Source organism: Kogia breviceps, chromosome 9 (genome assembly GCF_026419965.1).
Source record: "Kogia breviceps isolate mKogBre1 chromosome 9, mKogBre1 haplotype 1, whole genome shotgun sequence".
NCBI classification, from domain to species: domain Eukaryota; kingdom Metazoa; phylum Chordata; class Mammalia; order Artiodactyla; family Physeteridae; genus Kogia; species Kogia breviceps.
Genome location: NC_081318.1, coordinates 103,753,546 through 103,772,035, shown reverse-complemented (window position 1 = coordinate 103,772,035; position 18,490 = coordinate 103,753,546). Strand labels below are relative to the sequence as shown.

Sequence of the window (18,490 nt, the reverse complement as noted above, 5' to 3'; positions counted from 1 at the left end):
AGGACAGAATAAGATATTTGAATTCTACCCAGTTTGAGTAGAAAAACCATGCCAAGCACCTGGGGCATTCAGTAGACCCCCCAGAATGCCATATTTTAGCCTTATAAAAGGCTAAAGTAGCCCTAAACCTGCCCAGTAAGTCTGACCCACAAGTAATTTAACTGCCTGCCAAAACAAACATCACCATTCTTTTAGTGGAAGATCATAAAATCCACCCAGCACTGTGCCATTCTAAATATGTCATCCTTCCAAAAATTACTAGACATCTGAAAATGCCACCACTCACAACTCACAAATAACAGGAAAATAAAAACAGACCAGAGATGATGGAATTGGCAGGTAAGGACTTTAAAACAGGTATTATAAATACACTGAAGGATTTAAAGTAAAATATGAACACAACAAGGAGAGAGATGGAAGGTATGAAAAGAACCACACGGAATTGCTAGAGATGAAAAATATAATATTTATAGTGAAGATTTCACTGGCCAGGCTTTACAGCAGATCAGACACTATAGAAGAAACAGCAAATTTGAAGACGGAAATGGAAGCCATCCATCTAAAGTACGGGGGTGTGGGGCGGAGAATAAATAGGACCCTAGGGACCTGAGCGACAGCATCAACCAGTTTAACACACTGTATTGAGGAAACGAGAGGAGAGAGGTGGGGGCAGAAAAATATCTTTTTAAGTAATTGCCGGAAAATCACCAAATCTGATAAAAACTAGAAGATCCACGTAGCTCAATAAACGCCAAGCAGGATAAACAAAGAAAATCAAGGCACATTATACTCAAGTTGCTGAAAATCAGTGTGAAAGAGAAAAATCTTTAAAAAGGCACACATACAGGGGTATCAAGAATCAACACAGACTTCCTGTCATAAACAAAGCAAGGCAGATGACAATGCAATGATATCTTTAAGTACTGAGAGAGAAAAGAAGTGTGCCTAGAATGCAGGGTGAGGTTGGAGAAGTACTAGCAGGAGATGAGGTAGAATAGAAGTCAGACAGAAAAGCACGGGATGCAGTCCAAACAACCTGAAAAGTCCCAAGTAAGGCAATGATGGCTGGTATATAACGCTAAATATCTCCTTCAGAAGCACTCCCTAGCCTCTCTGGTAGAGTAAAGGTGCACAGTGCATGGCTAAAAGCTTTGGAATCACACACTCCTGGGCTAAATCTTGGCTCTGCTACTTGTGGTGTGATCTTAGGTTGATTATTATTCTGAATTTTTTTTCTCACATATAAAATCTTGTTCTAAAATTTGTAAATAAAACAATTTCAGTTGCAGGATACAAAATCAGTATACCAAAAACAGTGTGTTTCTCCTATACACTAACAATGAACTATCAGAAAGAGAAATTAACAAAACAATCCCATTTTCAATAACATCAAAAAGAACAGAATTCTGAGGAATATTTTTAACCAAGAAATGATATATGTATACATGGAAAACTAAGACACTGGTGAAAAAAACTGGAGAAGACACAAATAAATGGAAAGATATTCTGCTCATGGCCTGGAAGAATTCATATTATTAAATATCCATACTACCCAAAGTGATCTACAGATTCTATGCAAATCCTATCAAAATTCCAATGGCATTTTTCACAGAGAAAGAACAATCCTAAAATTTGTATGGAACCACAAAAGACCCCAAATACCCAAAGCAATCTTGAGGAAGAACAAATCTGGAGGCAGTCTCTTCAATAAATGGTATTTGGAAAACTCGATATTCACATGCAGATGAAGGAAACTGGACCCCTACCTTACACATACACGAAAGTCAACTCAAAATGGATCAAAGACTTGGATGTAAGACCTGAAACCATAAAACTCCTAGAAGAAAACATAGAGGGTAAGTTCCTTGACATCAGTCCTGGCAATGATTTTTTGGATTTGACAACAAAAGCAAAAATAAACAGCTGGGATTACATCAAATTAAAAAGCTTCTGCACAGCTGAGGAAATCATCACAAAATAAAAAGGCAACTATGGAATAGGAGAAAATATTTGCAAATCATATATCTGATAAGGGGTTAGTATCCAAAATATATAAAGAACTCATACAACTGAATAGCAAAAGACCAAATACTCCAATTTAAAAAATGGGCAAAGGAACTACATAGACATATTCACAAAGAAGACATACAAATGGCCAACAGACACATGAAAAGGTCCTCAGCATCACTAATCATTGGGGAAATGCAAATCAAAACCACAATGAGCTATCATCACCTCGCACCCGTTAGGATGGCTATCATCAAAAAGGCAAGAGACAGTAAGTGTTGGCAAGGATGTGGAAGAAAGGGAACCCTTGTGCACTGTTGATGGGAATGGGAATGTAAATTGGTGCAGCCACTCTGGAAAACAGTAGGGAGGTTCCTCAAAAAATTAAAAATAGAACTACCATATGATCCAGCAATTCCACTTCTGGGTATGTATCCAAAAGAAATGAAAGCAGGATCTTGAAGGGATATCTACACTCCCATGTTCACCGCAGGCTTCTTCACAAGAGCTAACGTACGGAAACAATCTGAGTGTCTGTCAAAACATGAATGGGTAGAGAAGATATGGTGTGTGTATGTATAATGGAATACTGTTCAGCCACAAGAAAGAATGACATCCTGCCATTTGCAAAAATGTGGATGGGACTTGAGGGCATCATGCTAAGTGAAATAAGTCACACAGAAAAGGACAAATACTGTATGATACCACTTATAGGTGGAATCTACAAAAGGCAAACTCAAATGGAAATAGAGAGTAGAATGTGGTTACCAGGGACTAGGGGTGGGGAAAAAGGAGCTGTTGGTCAGAGTATAAACTTCTAGTTATAAGGTAAGTTCTGGGGATCTAATGTAACTATGATTATTACAGTTAAAAATACTGTGTTATAGGGCTTCCCTGGTGGCACAGTGGTTGAGAGTCCGCCTGCTGATGCAGGGGACATGGGTTCGTGCCCCGGTCCGGGAAGATCCCACATGCCGCGGAGCGGCTGGGTCCGTGAGCCATGGCCGCTGAGCCTGCACGTCTGGAGCCTGTGCTCTTCAATGGGAGAGGCCACAACAGTGAGAGGCCCGCGTACCGCAAAAAAAAAAAAAAAAAAAATACTGTGTTATATACTTTAAAGTTGCTAAGAGAGTAATCTTAAATGTTCTCACCACAAAAAAGAAATGGTAATTATGTGACGTGATGCAGGTGTTAGCTAATGCCCTGGTGGTAAGCATTTTGCAAGATGTAAGTGTACCAAGACGTCGCAGACCTCAAACTTACAGCATGTTCTCTATCAATCACATCTTGTAAAGCTGGAGAAAATTTAAAACTAAAATTTACAAATAATGTGTATAAAGCATATAAAGGATGTATACAAAGCTGGCAGAGAAGACTTAGCACAGTGCCTGGCACATAGTAAATTCTGAACTACGACTATTAGACCTCATCCATGTTCCCACAGCAACTAAGACTTCTAGTAAAACGCCAAGGTTGTTGCCATCATTTCTATCTCTTTCACTAAACTCTAGCACTTGGAACAGAGGGGTTTTGCTATTTTCACGTTCGTATTACCAGCACCTTAGTATCCAGAGCACATGGCAGGTGGAATGAGTAATACAGTAATCATGAACCTGCCTGTTTCCATAACAACAATCTGTTGACATGGCCGAGGAATTCTGATATCTCAATGTCCAAAGTCTAATTCTAAGACTTCCTCTTCAAACAAAAAGTAGAACACAAAACGTTTTGGCCAAATCATACTGTTTTGTAGTTCTAGAAACATGATCATGGAAGCAACAGAAGCTACCAAAGATTTCTAAGCAAGGGAATAATATTGCCACATCTATGTGTAGGTCACCTATCCAACAGGAGCCTGAGGGATGCCCTAGAATTGAAGCCAGAGTGATCAGCTAAGCAGCTACTGTGAAAGTCCATGCGGGAGAGAGGACCCAACACAGAGGAGAAACAGCAAACACAGTGAAAAAGGGACCAGCAGGGGAGAGGTTCAAGTGCAAGACTTGGTAATTCATGATACACGAGCATTAAATGAGATAGAGCAATCAAGGATAGACCCAGGTTTCTATTTGAGTGATGGAAAAAATAGGGATACCACTGGAAGTGGGGAACAAAGAAACATGGGCATTAGAAGGGCAGCAACGCAGGGGTGAAAACACTGATCGTGCATCAGTCAGGATGCGCAGGGGCTTCAGGGATATGCAGTAGAGCAGCTGGAGCTGAGGGAAAGGTCTGACGCTGGAGATAAAGGTTTGGAAATAACCAGCAATAACCAGCATGTAAGAAATAGCTGAAGCCACAAAAAAGGATGGTTATCATCCAGGTAAACGTGCAGAATATAAAAGCATGACAAGAGTAACACTGATGACCTGTGGAGAGCACCTATATTTATAGAGATGAAGGGGAAAAGGCTCTAAGATTTAAAAAATACAAGAGGGCCATGACAGCCAAGGAAGAACATAATTTCAAGAGAAGAAGGTATAATATCACGTGTTTAAAGAGAGTGAGAAGTAGAAGGAACACTAAAATGAGCAGATGATCTTGGCCAACAGGGCTGACGGCCTCACGACAGTTTTGGGAGAGCAGATGGCATCAGACTGAGAAGTGGCGCGGCACCGGCGCCCGAGCAGACCGGCGCCCGAGCCGATGGCCGCGCCAGCGAGGCCGAACACAACCGCCTGGAAGGCGAGGAAGCTGTGAATTCAGCCGGCTCCTTTAAAGACCACAGCAGTAAAGGAAAGAGCAGGGCAGGACACTAGTTCAGAAAGACTCAAAGCTGAGGACCAGGAATTTTAGGAGAGAAGTGACTGAAATCCTGGAAGATGGAGGGAAAAGAATCCCTAGAGGAGAGGGGCTCTGACAGCGAGCTTAGATAAGTGACTGAAACATAAAACTCAAGTCCTAGAAAAGGAAGAGGGTTAAAGAACATATGCCAGCGTTTCAGCCTTCGAGTTAAGGAGTGGAATCTCTCCCTCGGAGCAGAAGGCAAGCAGGTGAGAGCAGCGAGAGAGGGATGCTGAGGCGTGTGTGTCCGACGGCCTTCATTTCCTCCACGAAGGAAGAGAAGCCTCGGTGTCTAACAGGTGGGAAGTGGGTGACACGGCAAGTGTGGTCAGGGTTTTGATTAGCTCCTGCCCGCCTGCCGGGGATGATAAAAGAAGGGGATGAGAGATTAGGGAAAGGATTACCCAAGTACACCAAGAGCCCAGCTGAGGTTGCAAGTCTCACCCTCGTAATAAGCAGACTGCAGACTACGCAAGTGCTCCCAAGAACGGGCAGGAGGAGGGACACACGGCTTGCGCCCCACGTTTCAAACGGGCAGGAGCTGCAGAGGGAGAGCAACAGAAAGAAGGAAGTAACGTGAGGCGCCCGTGAGGGACGAGTTGCGGCAATGGCCACAGAAGGGAAGGGAATATAAGGGAAGAAAAGGCAGGAGCAGACAGAAGACTGAAGACCTGGGCGGAGGCTGAAGAGCAGGTTTGTGCGGACGGGAGAGGAATGAGGAGATGATGGCTAGAGGGTCTCTTCCGGATCAATTTCCAATCCTAACTCGAGCCTCTCCAGGACAAACCGAAAACCAAAATCCTCTCAACCAACCTTTTTTTTTTTTCTTTTTTACAACTGAAAAACAAACTCCACGGAGATATAATCCACAGCGACTACATTTCTTAAGCATTTGATCATTTGTGGATATTTCTATTATGATTAAAAATACTCAATGGAAAACACTTTCATGCTTTTCACTGTTCACATTTTATTTTCTTCTTTGAAGGGATTCCTACAAGTGAAATTACTGAATTAAAATATATAAACACAACGCTCTTGAATTATATTAGCAAGAGGAACACACTATTTTAGCCGTCCAGACTTCTCCCTCTATAAACTTTTAAATAAAAAGGTAATAACAGACACGTTATTTTGTAACGTTTCTTTTCTTTAACTTAATATTTTAAAACATCTTTCTATGTAGTACATTTTTATCTACCATATCTTTTAAAATGACTGCAGAGCAATCCATCTCCTGACATGATCACTTATTTCACCAACCTCTTACCATTAAAACATTTAGATTACTTCTTTTTTTGTTATGTAGATACTGCTGCACTAAACATTTCTGTAATACATCTTTGCACAATGGCTTGATTATCTCCTTGTGAAAAATTTATGTATGTGAAATTGCTGGGTCAAAGAGTATATATATTTTTAGGGCTTTTGATACATACTCCACACTGTTCTCCGGGAGAGTTACACCAGGTAATACTCCCACCTGTAGTAAAAATGAGATGATCCAAGTCATGAATATCACTTTTCTTCATGATATCCGACGATCTTACATAGAGAGAAATTGGCAACTTATTTTTAAATTTACATTATAAAAACTGTAAAAATCATATTTTTCATATATGTATAGGCCATTTACACAGGTTTCTGTGTGGAATTTCTCTTTATTTTGTTTCTTTGTCCATTTTTTTTTTTTACACTGGGAGGTTCATGTTTCTGTGTATATTGGTAACATCTAGTTATATATTAAAGAAATATTAATCATTTTGGGTGAACAGATAGAACTATTTTTCCCTGAGTCTGTCTTTTCATTGTGTGTTCATATTATGTACTAATAATGCTTTTTAATGTACTCAAATCTATCAATCTTGTCCTTTGGCAGGAGAAGCAGAAAGGAAAACAGGATTTCTTAAGAAGAAAAAACTGTCCTTCATTTTCCAAAGCTGTTTTCTCTGCTGTCCTTATTTACCCAAATTGGAAACATGGTATGAATCAAAACAATCATTTCTGAAAGAAGGATTAATAACTTAGACTATATGAACATATAAGGGATTATAAAATGCTTTTTATTTTAACATTATCTTGGTGCCACTTACCTTCGTAAGAAAGCCTCTAATAAGAACATAAGAGAACTTATTTTCAAAGGAATTTCATTAAAGAGTGAAAATGAAAAACATAACATACATGCATCCTTGCAAATTTGGGATATGTCAAATGAATAAGAAGAACACACAAAAAAGTTCTGGAAAATCTTCAGATTTCTAAAGAACCAGGTCCTGCCACATTATCACAGATGAGTGGCACTGATAAAGGAGTGTGGGCTTCCCTGGTGGCGCAGTGGTTGAGAGTCCGCCTGCCGATGCAGGGGATGCGGGTTCGTGCCCCGGTCCGGGAAGATCCCACGTGCCGCGGAGCGGCTGGGCCCGTGAGCCATGGCCGCTGCGCCTGTGCTCCGCAACGGGAGAGGCCACAACAACAACAACAAAAAAAAGGAGTGTGTACTATGAAACAAACTCAGTAAGGGAGATGATACTTACTATTCCAGAACTAGGATCATTTCCGATGGCGTCTCATAGACTTCGTGTAAATTAATGACCCAAGGATCGTCCTGTGCTAGTTCAAGAACAGCAATTTCATGAATTATTTCTGTCCGACAATCTTGGCCTTTTCTTCTTTTTCTCATGAACTTTGCTGCAAATTCTTTTCCAGAATCTTTCTTTATACATTTCCTCACCACTGCAAATTTCCCCCTAGAATTAAACAAAACACATTTACTGTTCAAGTTGACTTTTCAGAGATGATAAATTTTAATAAAATTTCCCAACAGTCATCAGTGGATATTCAAATGTAGGTCGTGTGCAATTATAAAAGTATCAATATAACTCGGGAAGCACCTCTCTAATCAAATCAAACGTAATGTGTAAACCTGCAAGATTCATTCTTCTAAATACAGAACCAAATATTAAAGCCAATATTTTTTGCAGCGTTATATATAAATATAACTTAATTTTCCACACATTTATACATAAAAATGATTTAAATCTTAAAAAAGCCATTTGACTCTTGAAGAGAAACTGGTTATGAGAATTCCTAAAATAATGAATTTAACTGTCAATAAGTGACTCTAAGAGGACACTATCACCTTCCAAAGTTATAAAAGTTAGGGATCTCATTTATATGACATCATTTCAAGTACTGCATCAGCTGGAAATGTCTAGTTTTCCTGTAAAGACAGATACAACAAACATTACTTTGATACACTCCACTACCATGCTTACACTAATAAACAAGTCACATGGGGGATATGTATAGCATATTAAGGGATAAGGTCTGGAATTAGACAGATGTGGGCCTGAATCCCCAAAACGGCTCTGCCCACTCACTCGATGCGTAACCTTGGGCAATTTATTTAACCTCTTATTTAAGAAAAATCTCATTTTCCTAATCTATAAAAGAGGACACAAACGGATTCTATTTTACAGCGCTGTTGTGAGAATTAAAGAATACTATACATGTTACTTGCCGCACAGTAAGTACTCAAAAAAATATTAGTAATCAAACAAATCATTAAGTTGTAATAATCATAACCCATAAATATCCAATACTCAAGTTGGAAGGCAACTTTGAAATCATATAGTTTTTTTTTTTTTTTTTTTAAACCTAATGCCAAATGCCAAAGCCATGTCTTCTTTCAAACTGTGAGGTAGTCTTTTCCACTCTTGGGTGCATACTACTTTTAACAAGGCTTTCACTACAAGCCTAAACCTGGCTTCAAGTGAAGGGCTGTAGTCCTGGTCTTTTGCTGAGCAGTATAGAAGACCCCCTATGACAGTCTATCAGGTACTGGACACAGCTAATCATTCCTCATCCCCTTAGGGTTCTGGGATCGCCTCACTGTCATGACTCATAGAACTGCTGGAAAAATGTGCCAACTGAATCTGAAGCAACTGTGCCATGTATAATCTCATCAAAGTGTTACATGATTATTATTTTGCTGATGTTGGCACAATACAACTTAATATGCTTAAACAAAAACTTGACAGGTTTTCCATTTTTCATAAATAAAATAAACGATCTAGATCTTTTTCCTCTTGTATTTTTTCAAGCCAGTGTCCTCATACTATGGTTTAAAAATATATTTTAAAAATGTCAATGCAAGGCTTTAATTTGCTCTGTTAAATTCTACTTTCTAGGTTTGGGCCCGGCATTCTAGACTACTGATGTAATTTTGAGGACTAATTCTTCCTTCTTAGCTACTGTTAACCATGATTTTCATGCCCTCTGTATTTGTTATACCATCAGCAATAAAAATGTTACATGAAAAAATCCTTAGGCACAGCCCTACAGATGTTCAATTAGGTGGCAATCTACCTAATAGCACCCTAATTCAGAACAAAGTTCTCTGTGTTCAACAGAAATGTGAAACTTTTCCAGATTACTAGAGAGATTAAACAATAAACTATGCATCACCTCTTTTTATTTTATGCCACAAAGTCATTAGGCTAGTAACATCTCCACTGAGTTTTAAAAGGTTCCTAATGATCTTTGGATTCCTTTACAGAAGAGAAAAAAAATCATCAATAGTTTGATTTTTTTATACCTATATTTCTGAAGTTTCAAAAGAAGAGAAAAAAGAGAAAGCCTATCTTGTAAAAAACCGACCAACATAATTGACAACAAGCGTCTTGCTATTAAATTAGAAATGGCTGGGTTGAACTACCCTCAAAGCACTCCCACGTGAAACACACAGGTATCTATTGCTACCATACCTAACATTCAAGGCAACAGTACTGTGTAGTAGTAAAATACTACTTCTTATCTATCTGGCCTGAATGTATATTTCCAAAGACCAGACACTCAACAGAGAAATGGATCCCACACATCACTAACCTGTAAACTCTGGGAACCCTTGCTACAGAAGAACCATTGCTTAATTCAGGGGCCAGAGGCAAACACAGGGGAGAGACCTAAACTTATCTGATGCCTGTGGCCAGGTACCCATTTCTTTGGGTCACCACAGTAGGTCCCACGGCTCTCCTCCCACTCCAATCACTACTCTTGACACCACCTTTGTTTTCGAGGAAGCATTCCTCATGGCTGTAGGTCTACCCTTTTCTTTCCCCCACATCATACACTATACTGGCAGTGGGCAGACTTTTCTGTAAAGGGCCAGATAGCAAATATTTTTGGTTTTGCTGGCCAGACGGTCTGATCACTACTGTTCAAGTCTGCTGTTGTAGAGTGAAAGCAGCTGGAGACAACAGGTAAATGAATGGGGGTGGCTGGGTTTAAAAAAAAAAAAACACTTTACCAACACAAAATGTGAATTTCACATAGTTTCCATGTCATTAAATATGACTTTTCTTTTGACTTTTCTCAATCATTTAAAAATGTAAAAATCATTCTATACAGCTGGCGAGCTTTACAAAAAGAGGCAGCCAACAGTAGGCTGCCAACCCGTGCACTATTCCACGCTGAAGAAAACTCTTCTACCATTCTGATACTGCACACCACTGAAACTGACAGCAAGGCAGCAGGTCACAAGGGTTTGAGGAAACGCGCACTGCCTTCATCTCTGAATGACTGGGAGGGGAACCCTTAAAACTACTCAGAGAGTCAGAAGATGAAATGAGCTTTCCGGGAACTGTTCTTTCCGTAGAGCCAGGCAGTACACAGAACTGTGAGACTCAGCCTTCAAGGTGCGGGGTCCTGGTGAACACACTAAGAATTAACACTGCCACAGTGTCCCTAGATTCCACACCCACAGGGGCTCTAGTATGCATGCTTTACCACAACTTCATGGTAAAAACTGTGATTGTACCTCAACTCTAAGTTACTGAGGGCTCTCCAAAGCATGAAATAATGTTTCTCTGACACTAGGGGTCACAGTTACATGCAGAGACTCGAGACTGATGAAGTTCAAAGGGCACAAGATGTCTGTTGCACATCTACTTTCTTTGTTGACTCACCCGAAATTCTTCCTGGAGTACATCGTTGTTACAGATTTCGGATCTCTTCACTCATTTCACGAACATCCATAGTTCACTATTATACACTAAACTGAGAACTCAGATTTTCATTACTCATTTTTTTTTTGGGGGGGGGGAAATATCAGAAATGAATACATTTCAGAACTCAGTGATAACCCATTCCAGGGTGGTGAGAAAGGAAGGATAAACAATGATAACAACAGGAAGTGACATTTTGAGTCAGACCCACCAGTCTGAGCTTCCTCAGAACAGGGACTAGGCTTTACCAGTGCCCAACTGGTAGAGCTCGGGAAGGCACACTGAGGCTCTGTAGGTAGGCACGACACGCTAAGGAGTTTTTTTTTTTTTTTTTGTCTTTATTTCTCAGGGTAAAAATGGGCACTTATGAGAATTTTTTAAGTAAGGTCAATGTTTTAAAAGGTAGGTCTGAGAGTGTACTGTTAAATGTTAACTAGAAACTAGGGAAGCCAAGAAAATAATTCAAGGTAAGGGGTCTGAACGAAAGTACCAGCAGTGGAGGCTGGGAAGAGAGAATGCATTTCCAAGACATTCAAGGTCAAGATCCGTCAGCACTTCCTGACATGCTGAGCTGCAGGCAGAGATGAGGACAGAAGGGAAAGGTGGGAGTGGAAGATGACTTGGAGATTTTTAACCTGGGTACTGGGTGATGTGGTACCATCCACTGAGAGAAAGATTAGAAGAATGCTAACGGATTTGCGGGGGGCAGAGGGCGGGGGTGTGTGTTAGGTTTGGGATGGGAGAAGTTTGAGGTGCTTTTCTCTGTAAAGAGAACTTTATTTGCTAGATGGATTCCAAATATAAGTTCCAGTGTTGGGCTGCCACACAAAGGTGAACAGATAATATTATAAGGTTCAGGCAAAGATAAAAAACTGTAGATGCTAATTTGAGTGGTATATAGAAGAAGCAAAATAAAAGTGAGCTCCGAGGTTCCAGGTTTGATTCCATAATAGATTACAGTAAAGTGCTTTGTTTCTCCCTGTATTCTATTAAAGTTGGTCTGACATATTAGAATTTGTTGCCCTAAGACTGTCTCCTTGGCTGGAGGATGAGTTCCGGGAACCTGGCCTCTTATCCATCTTTGCATCTCCATGTGTAGAGCCCCGCACATGGCAGGTGCTCAAATATGACATCAAATAACGCCCTGAGTACATACACTGTTCATGCTATTTTGTTAAAGAAAAGTTCTATGGCAACCTCATAAGGTTTAATATTTTAGCCACATGGACTACTTGCCTTTCTCTTTTTCATTGAATTTTTTTCTGCACTGTGCTTATTTGTTTTCTTGCCAACGGCTGAAGTATCTTTCATCACTAGTAGTAGTAAAATTCTACCCGTTCTTTCAGGCCCAGCTCAAATGTTATTTTCCCCATAAGATTTTCCCATGTGGCATGTCAGCTTGCCTATAAAGGGAGTAGTGACTGATTTGTTAGACTTGGGAATAATTTCCAGAGCCTACCAAAGAGGCTTATGTGCTCAACATGCAGGTACAGTATTTGCTTAATAGCACTGGGGTAATGCCTTAAGTGCAAAGAAGTTCCATTCAAGAAGGACCTAGAAAAGATCTGTCTTCCTTACCTCTGAAAGGAAAACAACAAAAAACAAACTATCTGCTGACCCTAAGTGTAAAAATCAGTGAGTCCATCATATCAGACATCAACATAAGCGACAAGAATAGGTAAGGCTTTAAAAGCCAGACTCAGTTTTCAATTCTGGCTGCTAACTGTCACCTTGGGCACTTTGCTCAAGCGTTCTGGGTCTGAGATTGCTCACCTGTGAAACGAGGTTCATGGCACTCACCGTGCAGCCTAGTGAACACTAAACAAAACGACATCTCCAAAGAGTGCAGCATCCAGCAAATGATCAGTAATTAGTACACAGCAGCTATTTTTATTGATTGGGGCATTAATTCCAGATCTATGATAATTTTTTTTTTTTAAAAATATAACCATACAGAAGAGAGGAGTTCTGGGGGTGGTCTAATTTGAACTCTCTACTTGATGCATAAATTCCCTCTGTAAGTCGGGTCCCTTCTTCCCTTCCTGAACAGGTGACTCAATGACTGTAGCTACTTAACTTTCTAATGCTCTTGGTTCAATAATCAGATTTTATAAAATTTTGTTATTGTAGTTTTGTAAAGAGGCTGAAATTCATTAATCCTTGTTTATGTACTTTCTAAATTTAATTTTTATTAAAATTTTTATTAATTTTTATATTGGACTACAGTTGAAGGTTTATGCATTTTAAATTAAGATTTTACTTTTAACACTGTAAGCCCCAACGTTTCAAAATTAAAACAGTTGACTTAATGAAGCATCTGCCTTAGAGCAGGAGCCATATTTCCTAAGTGATGTCGGGTGCTGAATCACAAACATAGCCAACTGTTTTTACCCATCCAAAAATACTGGATTATCCAAAACTGGAAATATTTTTCAAACTAATTTTAAACTGCCAAGAAATCTTAAATAGCAGTTTTCCTAAAACAAGGTGCAATTTCTACATGGATAGTATTAGTTAACAAGGGGCTTTATTTCTAAAGAAATTACAGCTTACAATTTATGACATATGCTTAAGTAGCTGTAAGGTACTAAACCTGAAGCCGTCACCTACAGACAGGAATCTAGGTAAAGGACACCCACCTCCTGAAACACATCTACCTGCGCACCCCCTTCAGCTCGAACATCCTCTAATTCTCTGATAAAAATCCTTCCTTGTTCCTGTTACTCCCAACCACTCTAAGGATAGTACGTCCCTGCCTATCATAAGGCCCGGCTGAGACAGGCTGGGACCCTTCACCTGAGCGCTTGCACCTGGACAAACATCTCGAGCAACAGAACACAAAGAAACTCTAAGGGACTAAGAACAACTGCACGCATGCGCAAGTGCGGTCCATTATGAACAATAAGATACAAAAAGGCCACAGACCAACCGCCACTTCTGAGAAGCTGAGAGCAAAAGCGGGGGGCTGCACGGGATCCCTGCACACAGCACCAACAAGGGGGTGCGCAGATCACCGAAGCCTCCCCTCCAGCCCGACCCAGCCATCGGCCCCCACCCTCACCCCACGGAAGGGACCAGCTCCCCCCTCCCCCCCACCTTGGGGAGCGAGCAAGCGCACCTGCGTCTCGTTTTCGTTCCCTCGCGCTGCAGCACGGAGTCCCAGTGAAGCCTTGCCTGGAATGCTCCTCTGGCCTCTTATCCATTGCTATTGATTAAAGAGCCCAAGGACCCAGGTGGGTGACACAACCGGTGTGGGAAGCATATGACACCGAAGCTGGACAGGGTTTGTTCCAATTGGGAACTCATGAGCCTGTCCTCTCATAAAAACGATGGGAAATTGCTTTAGGCACAAGATGGACTACGGATTGTTCTTTGAGAAACATCTGTGGTATAATGGAAGTGATTTCAGAGTCCCAGCTCAGGTGATTCTCACAAGACTCAATCTATCTGTGTCTTGATTTTCTCATCCGAAAAACGGGACTTGCCAAACCTGCTTGTGATGAGAAGTAAATGAGATCATGCAAGTGAAAGCACCTGTAAAACTGTATAGCCCCTATACATTTATGAAGGACCCGTTCCAGCACAGAACTCATATTTATACCTTCTTTCCCCCCACAGGAAACATCAACTATGAGTATGTAATAATATAAAAAACAAAAGATGTTCTTTTGGCTTTAAAGATCTCTTTTTTCTTAAGATAAAATGTATGAGTATGTCAAAAAATGTTCAAGTTGAGGGCTAGGCAAATCATTTGATGTGGAATTAGTATAATTTAAAATTCCTAGAAACATTTTTCTGTTCCTACACTATTGGTTAGAACTCGAGAAGTCAACACTTTGAAAAAAAATTCTCAGAACTCAAGGTCATGGCTCCTGCGCCTCGCTTCGTTACTGTGGTTTCCACTGGCACCTGTCCTGCCTCGAATAAAGGTTAAGAAGCCTCAGGAATAAGTCAAGCTTCCAGCAATAAAAGCAAATTTTACATCATATATTTACCCACATTTAGGTTGCCATGGACTCTGCTAGAGATATGAAAGAAATGTGACATTTGTTAAAATAATCAATATTACATACTTAATTACTATGGAATCAATATCGACCATTTAAAATGTGTTCTCCAACCATTTCACTGAAAGCTTTATATTTCTGTAAGATAAAATAATGGGAACTCCCAAAAGAACTCAGTTTCTGTGTTTGAACAGTTAGCTCTTCACACCTCTTCAACATTTTCAACTAAATGAAAGGCTATAGAATAAAATGTATAGATCTTTGTTTTTCATACCACATCGTTAAAATACAACATGAGTAATTTTTAAGTTCTGTATCAGCATGAGATCGATTCGTTGTATCAGGATTGCAACCAGAGTTAACAGTTGGAAAAAGATGCAACTTTTTTCTATCTTACTACAGAAAGGAATAGACATAAACACACTTCATTATGTCAAAACTACAACACACAGGCAAAACTTATAAACCTTGAAGAGAGCTTCTAACACAAAACAGAGCTTTTACTTCCTGAGACTTCTCAACAGTTCCTTTTGTCTTTTGGAATAAGGTTTTATTACTTTTGCAACAAACAAGAAGTATTTTGAGGTTGTGCACGTTTTCCTGTTTTTGCCTTTCGGTTACATGTAAAATACCATTCACTGAGCTACACAATGAATTGCATTTTTTGAGTGCACCCGGGAAGCTAAGTACAGCCTTTACGCTACAGATGTTTTTAATTTATTTAGTTCTCTCAACAACTCTATGAGGCTATCAATGGTTAGGTAACTTACTCAAGTACACGTAACTAGTAAGTAAAGAGCTAAGACTCAACTGTCTGACTCCAAGTCCATGTTCTTGACCACTGCATTACACTTCTCCGTGATGAAAAGAGAACCAAATACATTGGTTTTCTTTCAGTTTTAGGCTCTTATATCAAGTATCTATCTAACTGCATTGTTCTGCTGCTTCAGGAATTATTACTTATGTAAAGAAATTTATATAAGAAAAGATATGTAGAGGACGTCATAACCTTCAAACAAACACACTTTATAGGCGAGCTAGTTTTATAATAGAGTAAAATGAAAGTTGAAACATTCCCGGAGGAATTGTCACACAGCTGGTAGGGTGCAAATCAATTGTTTACCAGATTAAGTCATTTATTGCAAAGTCTACCAGACAGTGCTTGCCACCTGAAGACATTTCAGTTTTGTAATAAGTTCTCGTTTTGTGGAATGAAGCCGGACAACCGAACAACGGAGAGTCCTAGTTTTCCTTCTTCAAGAAATCAGGGTTACTTCAGAATGTCTGGAATTTTGACCAGTTAGAATACCTACACGAGTCAGTCGCTGTCCACCTCTTCCTTTGTCATAAAGTGTGCATAGATCCAGTTAATTAGTGCCTAGCACAATGAAGTAAATCTTGTCCCAGAAAGATGTTTCTCCTTGTAACATTTGGAATAAATAAGACACTTTTAAGGTAGGTTTCCTTGCCAAAAAGAACTATTTCTAAAAGTTACCTTAGTATTTGTAAGGCAGCTTGTTTTTAACATCGTAATCCCTGTTACAAGGACTTGTTTTTTTCAAGACCCCCAGCTGAAGGCTGTTACAACTGTCAGGCCCTTTCCCCATTACAACATGGTGCGGTTTTGCAACCATGTGCTATGTGCCAGGCCCAGTGGCTTGTGCTTTACAGTCACCGCATCTCCACGACACCCCTGACCGAGACACTGTCACTATGCTGATTTTATGGGTGGGAAACGAGAGGCTGGGGAGTCTAAGTCACCGTCCAAAGGCACGCAGAGCAAGCAGAGTGGAGGTCTGACCCCAAAGCCTGTGCTTTTGACAAGTTCTCCAAACTATTCTCAAGGAAAAAGGGAGTCGGTCCCCAAACTCCTATCACCCTCTTGGACCCCTCTTCAACGTACAAGATGTAAAGGATCCAAACAGCCTTCACCTTGTGCAATTTTAAAAAAGAGACCGAGTTCTAAGCCCTCCCGACCCCTACAAAGCAAGAGTGGGGAGGGGAAGAGAAGGCAAGGGCCGGTTTTCAGCAGAGAAAGTCAGACGAGGGCCCGGAGCCTACACGTGAAACCGATATGAACTTAAAAGGCGCAGGGGCCTCAACATTTCAGAACGAAAGCAGCACAAACCCAAGAAACCGCAACTGAAGTCAGCAGGAGGCGGCTGACAGAAGTTCGCCCAGCGCTGGTGCAAAGGAAGCTGTCACGCTCGGCGTTCTGCTCTCTGCTCTGTCACAGCCGCAGAGGGAGAAGCAGGAACCCACAAGTTCCAGGGGGGCAAAACCTGAGCTGCCTTCACACCTCTGCTCGGGCTTCAGACTCGCCGCCGCGGGTAAAGGTTCGCAGCGTGGTTCCCACGCCGTCTCGTTAAGTTAACGAGCCAAGGACCACAGAGGCCGAAAGGCCCGGAGCAGAGGAAGGGGGTCAAGGTTCTCGGGGACACGCGCGGGAGACTTTCTCACGGCCGCTACCCAGGGTACAGCACACGCCGGCGCAGCGCGCTGGCTCCGGGGACGCGGCGCGCGCAAGGGTGGCCGGGGGGCCCTGCCGCCCTAATCGCCGCCCGCACCCAGGTCTGTGCCCGGTTCCGGCGCGCTATCTGCCCCCGCCGGCCTCCCGCACTTATCTTGCTCCCCGCCCGCCCGGCCCTCGCTCGCCTCACCTGCCCAGCTCCCGGCCCGGGCTCAGGCTGTAGGCGTCCTGGAAGGGCTCGGTGCACACGGCGCTGCGGATCTCCGTCAGCAGCCCGCGGGGCGGGGGCGGCAGCCGGCGCGGTGTGCTCAGACCCCGGCCGACGCGACCCGAGCCGGGGACGGCGGCCGGGGAAGAACCGCCGCTGCCCGGCCTCTCCAGAGGAATCATGGCGCTCGGGCGCTCTTTCGTTCCGGCCGCCCGACTCGCTCAGAGCTGCCAGCGGGTCACAGCCCCGCCTCCAACTGCCTCGAGAACGTCAGAGGAGACCAACCGCTCTCCCCCGCGCCGCGAACAGAGTGCCGCCAGTTGCCTGCCGGTCGCCCGCCTCCCAGCCGTCCGGTCACGCCCCGCGCTCGGCCCCGCCCCGCCCCGCCCCTCCCCCTCGGCCCCCGCTGAGCTTCCGCTGGGCCGGAGCGCCGCTTGCCTCACGCGCGCCCTCTGCAGCCGAGGGGGAGAAGGTGCAGCCTGGCGGGCGGCCTCGGGTTGGGCCCGGGCAGTCTGCAGGCGACCAACAGCACCACCCTTCTGGCTGGAGGACGCGCTGCGTCAGCCAGTTATGCACCTGCTGAGCATCTGAGAGTTGCAAACCTGAGCCCTCCGTTAATGAAAGGCTTAGGAGCTGCCAGCCAGAGCTTCACGATCCCTTCCCTTGGGCAGGTCAGGAGGGGTGATGAGACTCAGATCAGGGCTACTGTACAGCACGCGGAAGCTGCCCGGGACAGCTGGTTCCTTCCCACATTGAGAGGAGAACGTGGAGGCAAGAGGTGGATAAATATTGTTAAGCTCTCACACCAGCCCTATGAAACAGGCACTATTATACTGTCTGCAGTCTTCTCTGTATTTAACTTTCAAGGTGCTCTCATCCGGTCTTGTGGCTTTAATTATCCGTATGCTCATGACTACAAAATTTTTATCTCCAGCTTCCAACCATTCTCTGAACTTCGGACTCATATATTCAAGTATACACTTGGCATCACCAGTTAGATCCCAAATTAGCA

General features: G+C 42.3%; 1 protein-coding gene across 1 annotated transcript in view; it reads right to left on the bottom strand.

Moving 5' to 3' along the window:
• Window positions 1-17,858, bottom strand: part of STK17A (serine/threonine kinase 17a) — a 35,476-nt gene extending 17,618 nt beyond the window's left edge. The window contains exons 1-2 of the mRNA XM_059074686.2: window positions 17,461-17,858; window positions 7,323-7,535 (exon numbers count right to left, since the gene is read on the bottom strand). Coding sequence (XP_058930669.1) covers window positions 7,323-7,535; window positions 17,461-17,660 — 413 coding nt within the window. The 5' untranslated portion in view covers window positions 17,661-17,858. The remainder of the gene's footprint in view (window positions 1-7,322; window positions 7,536-17,460) is intronic.
• Window positions 17,859-18,490: the final 632 nt, after the last annotated feature.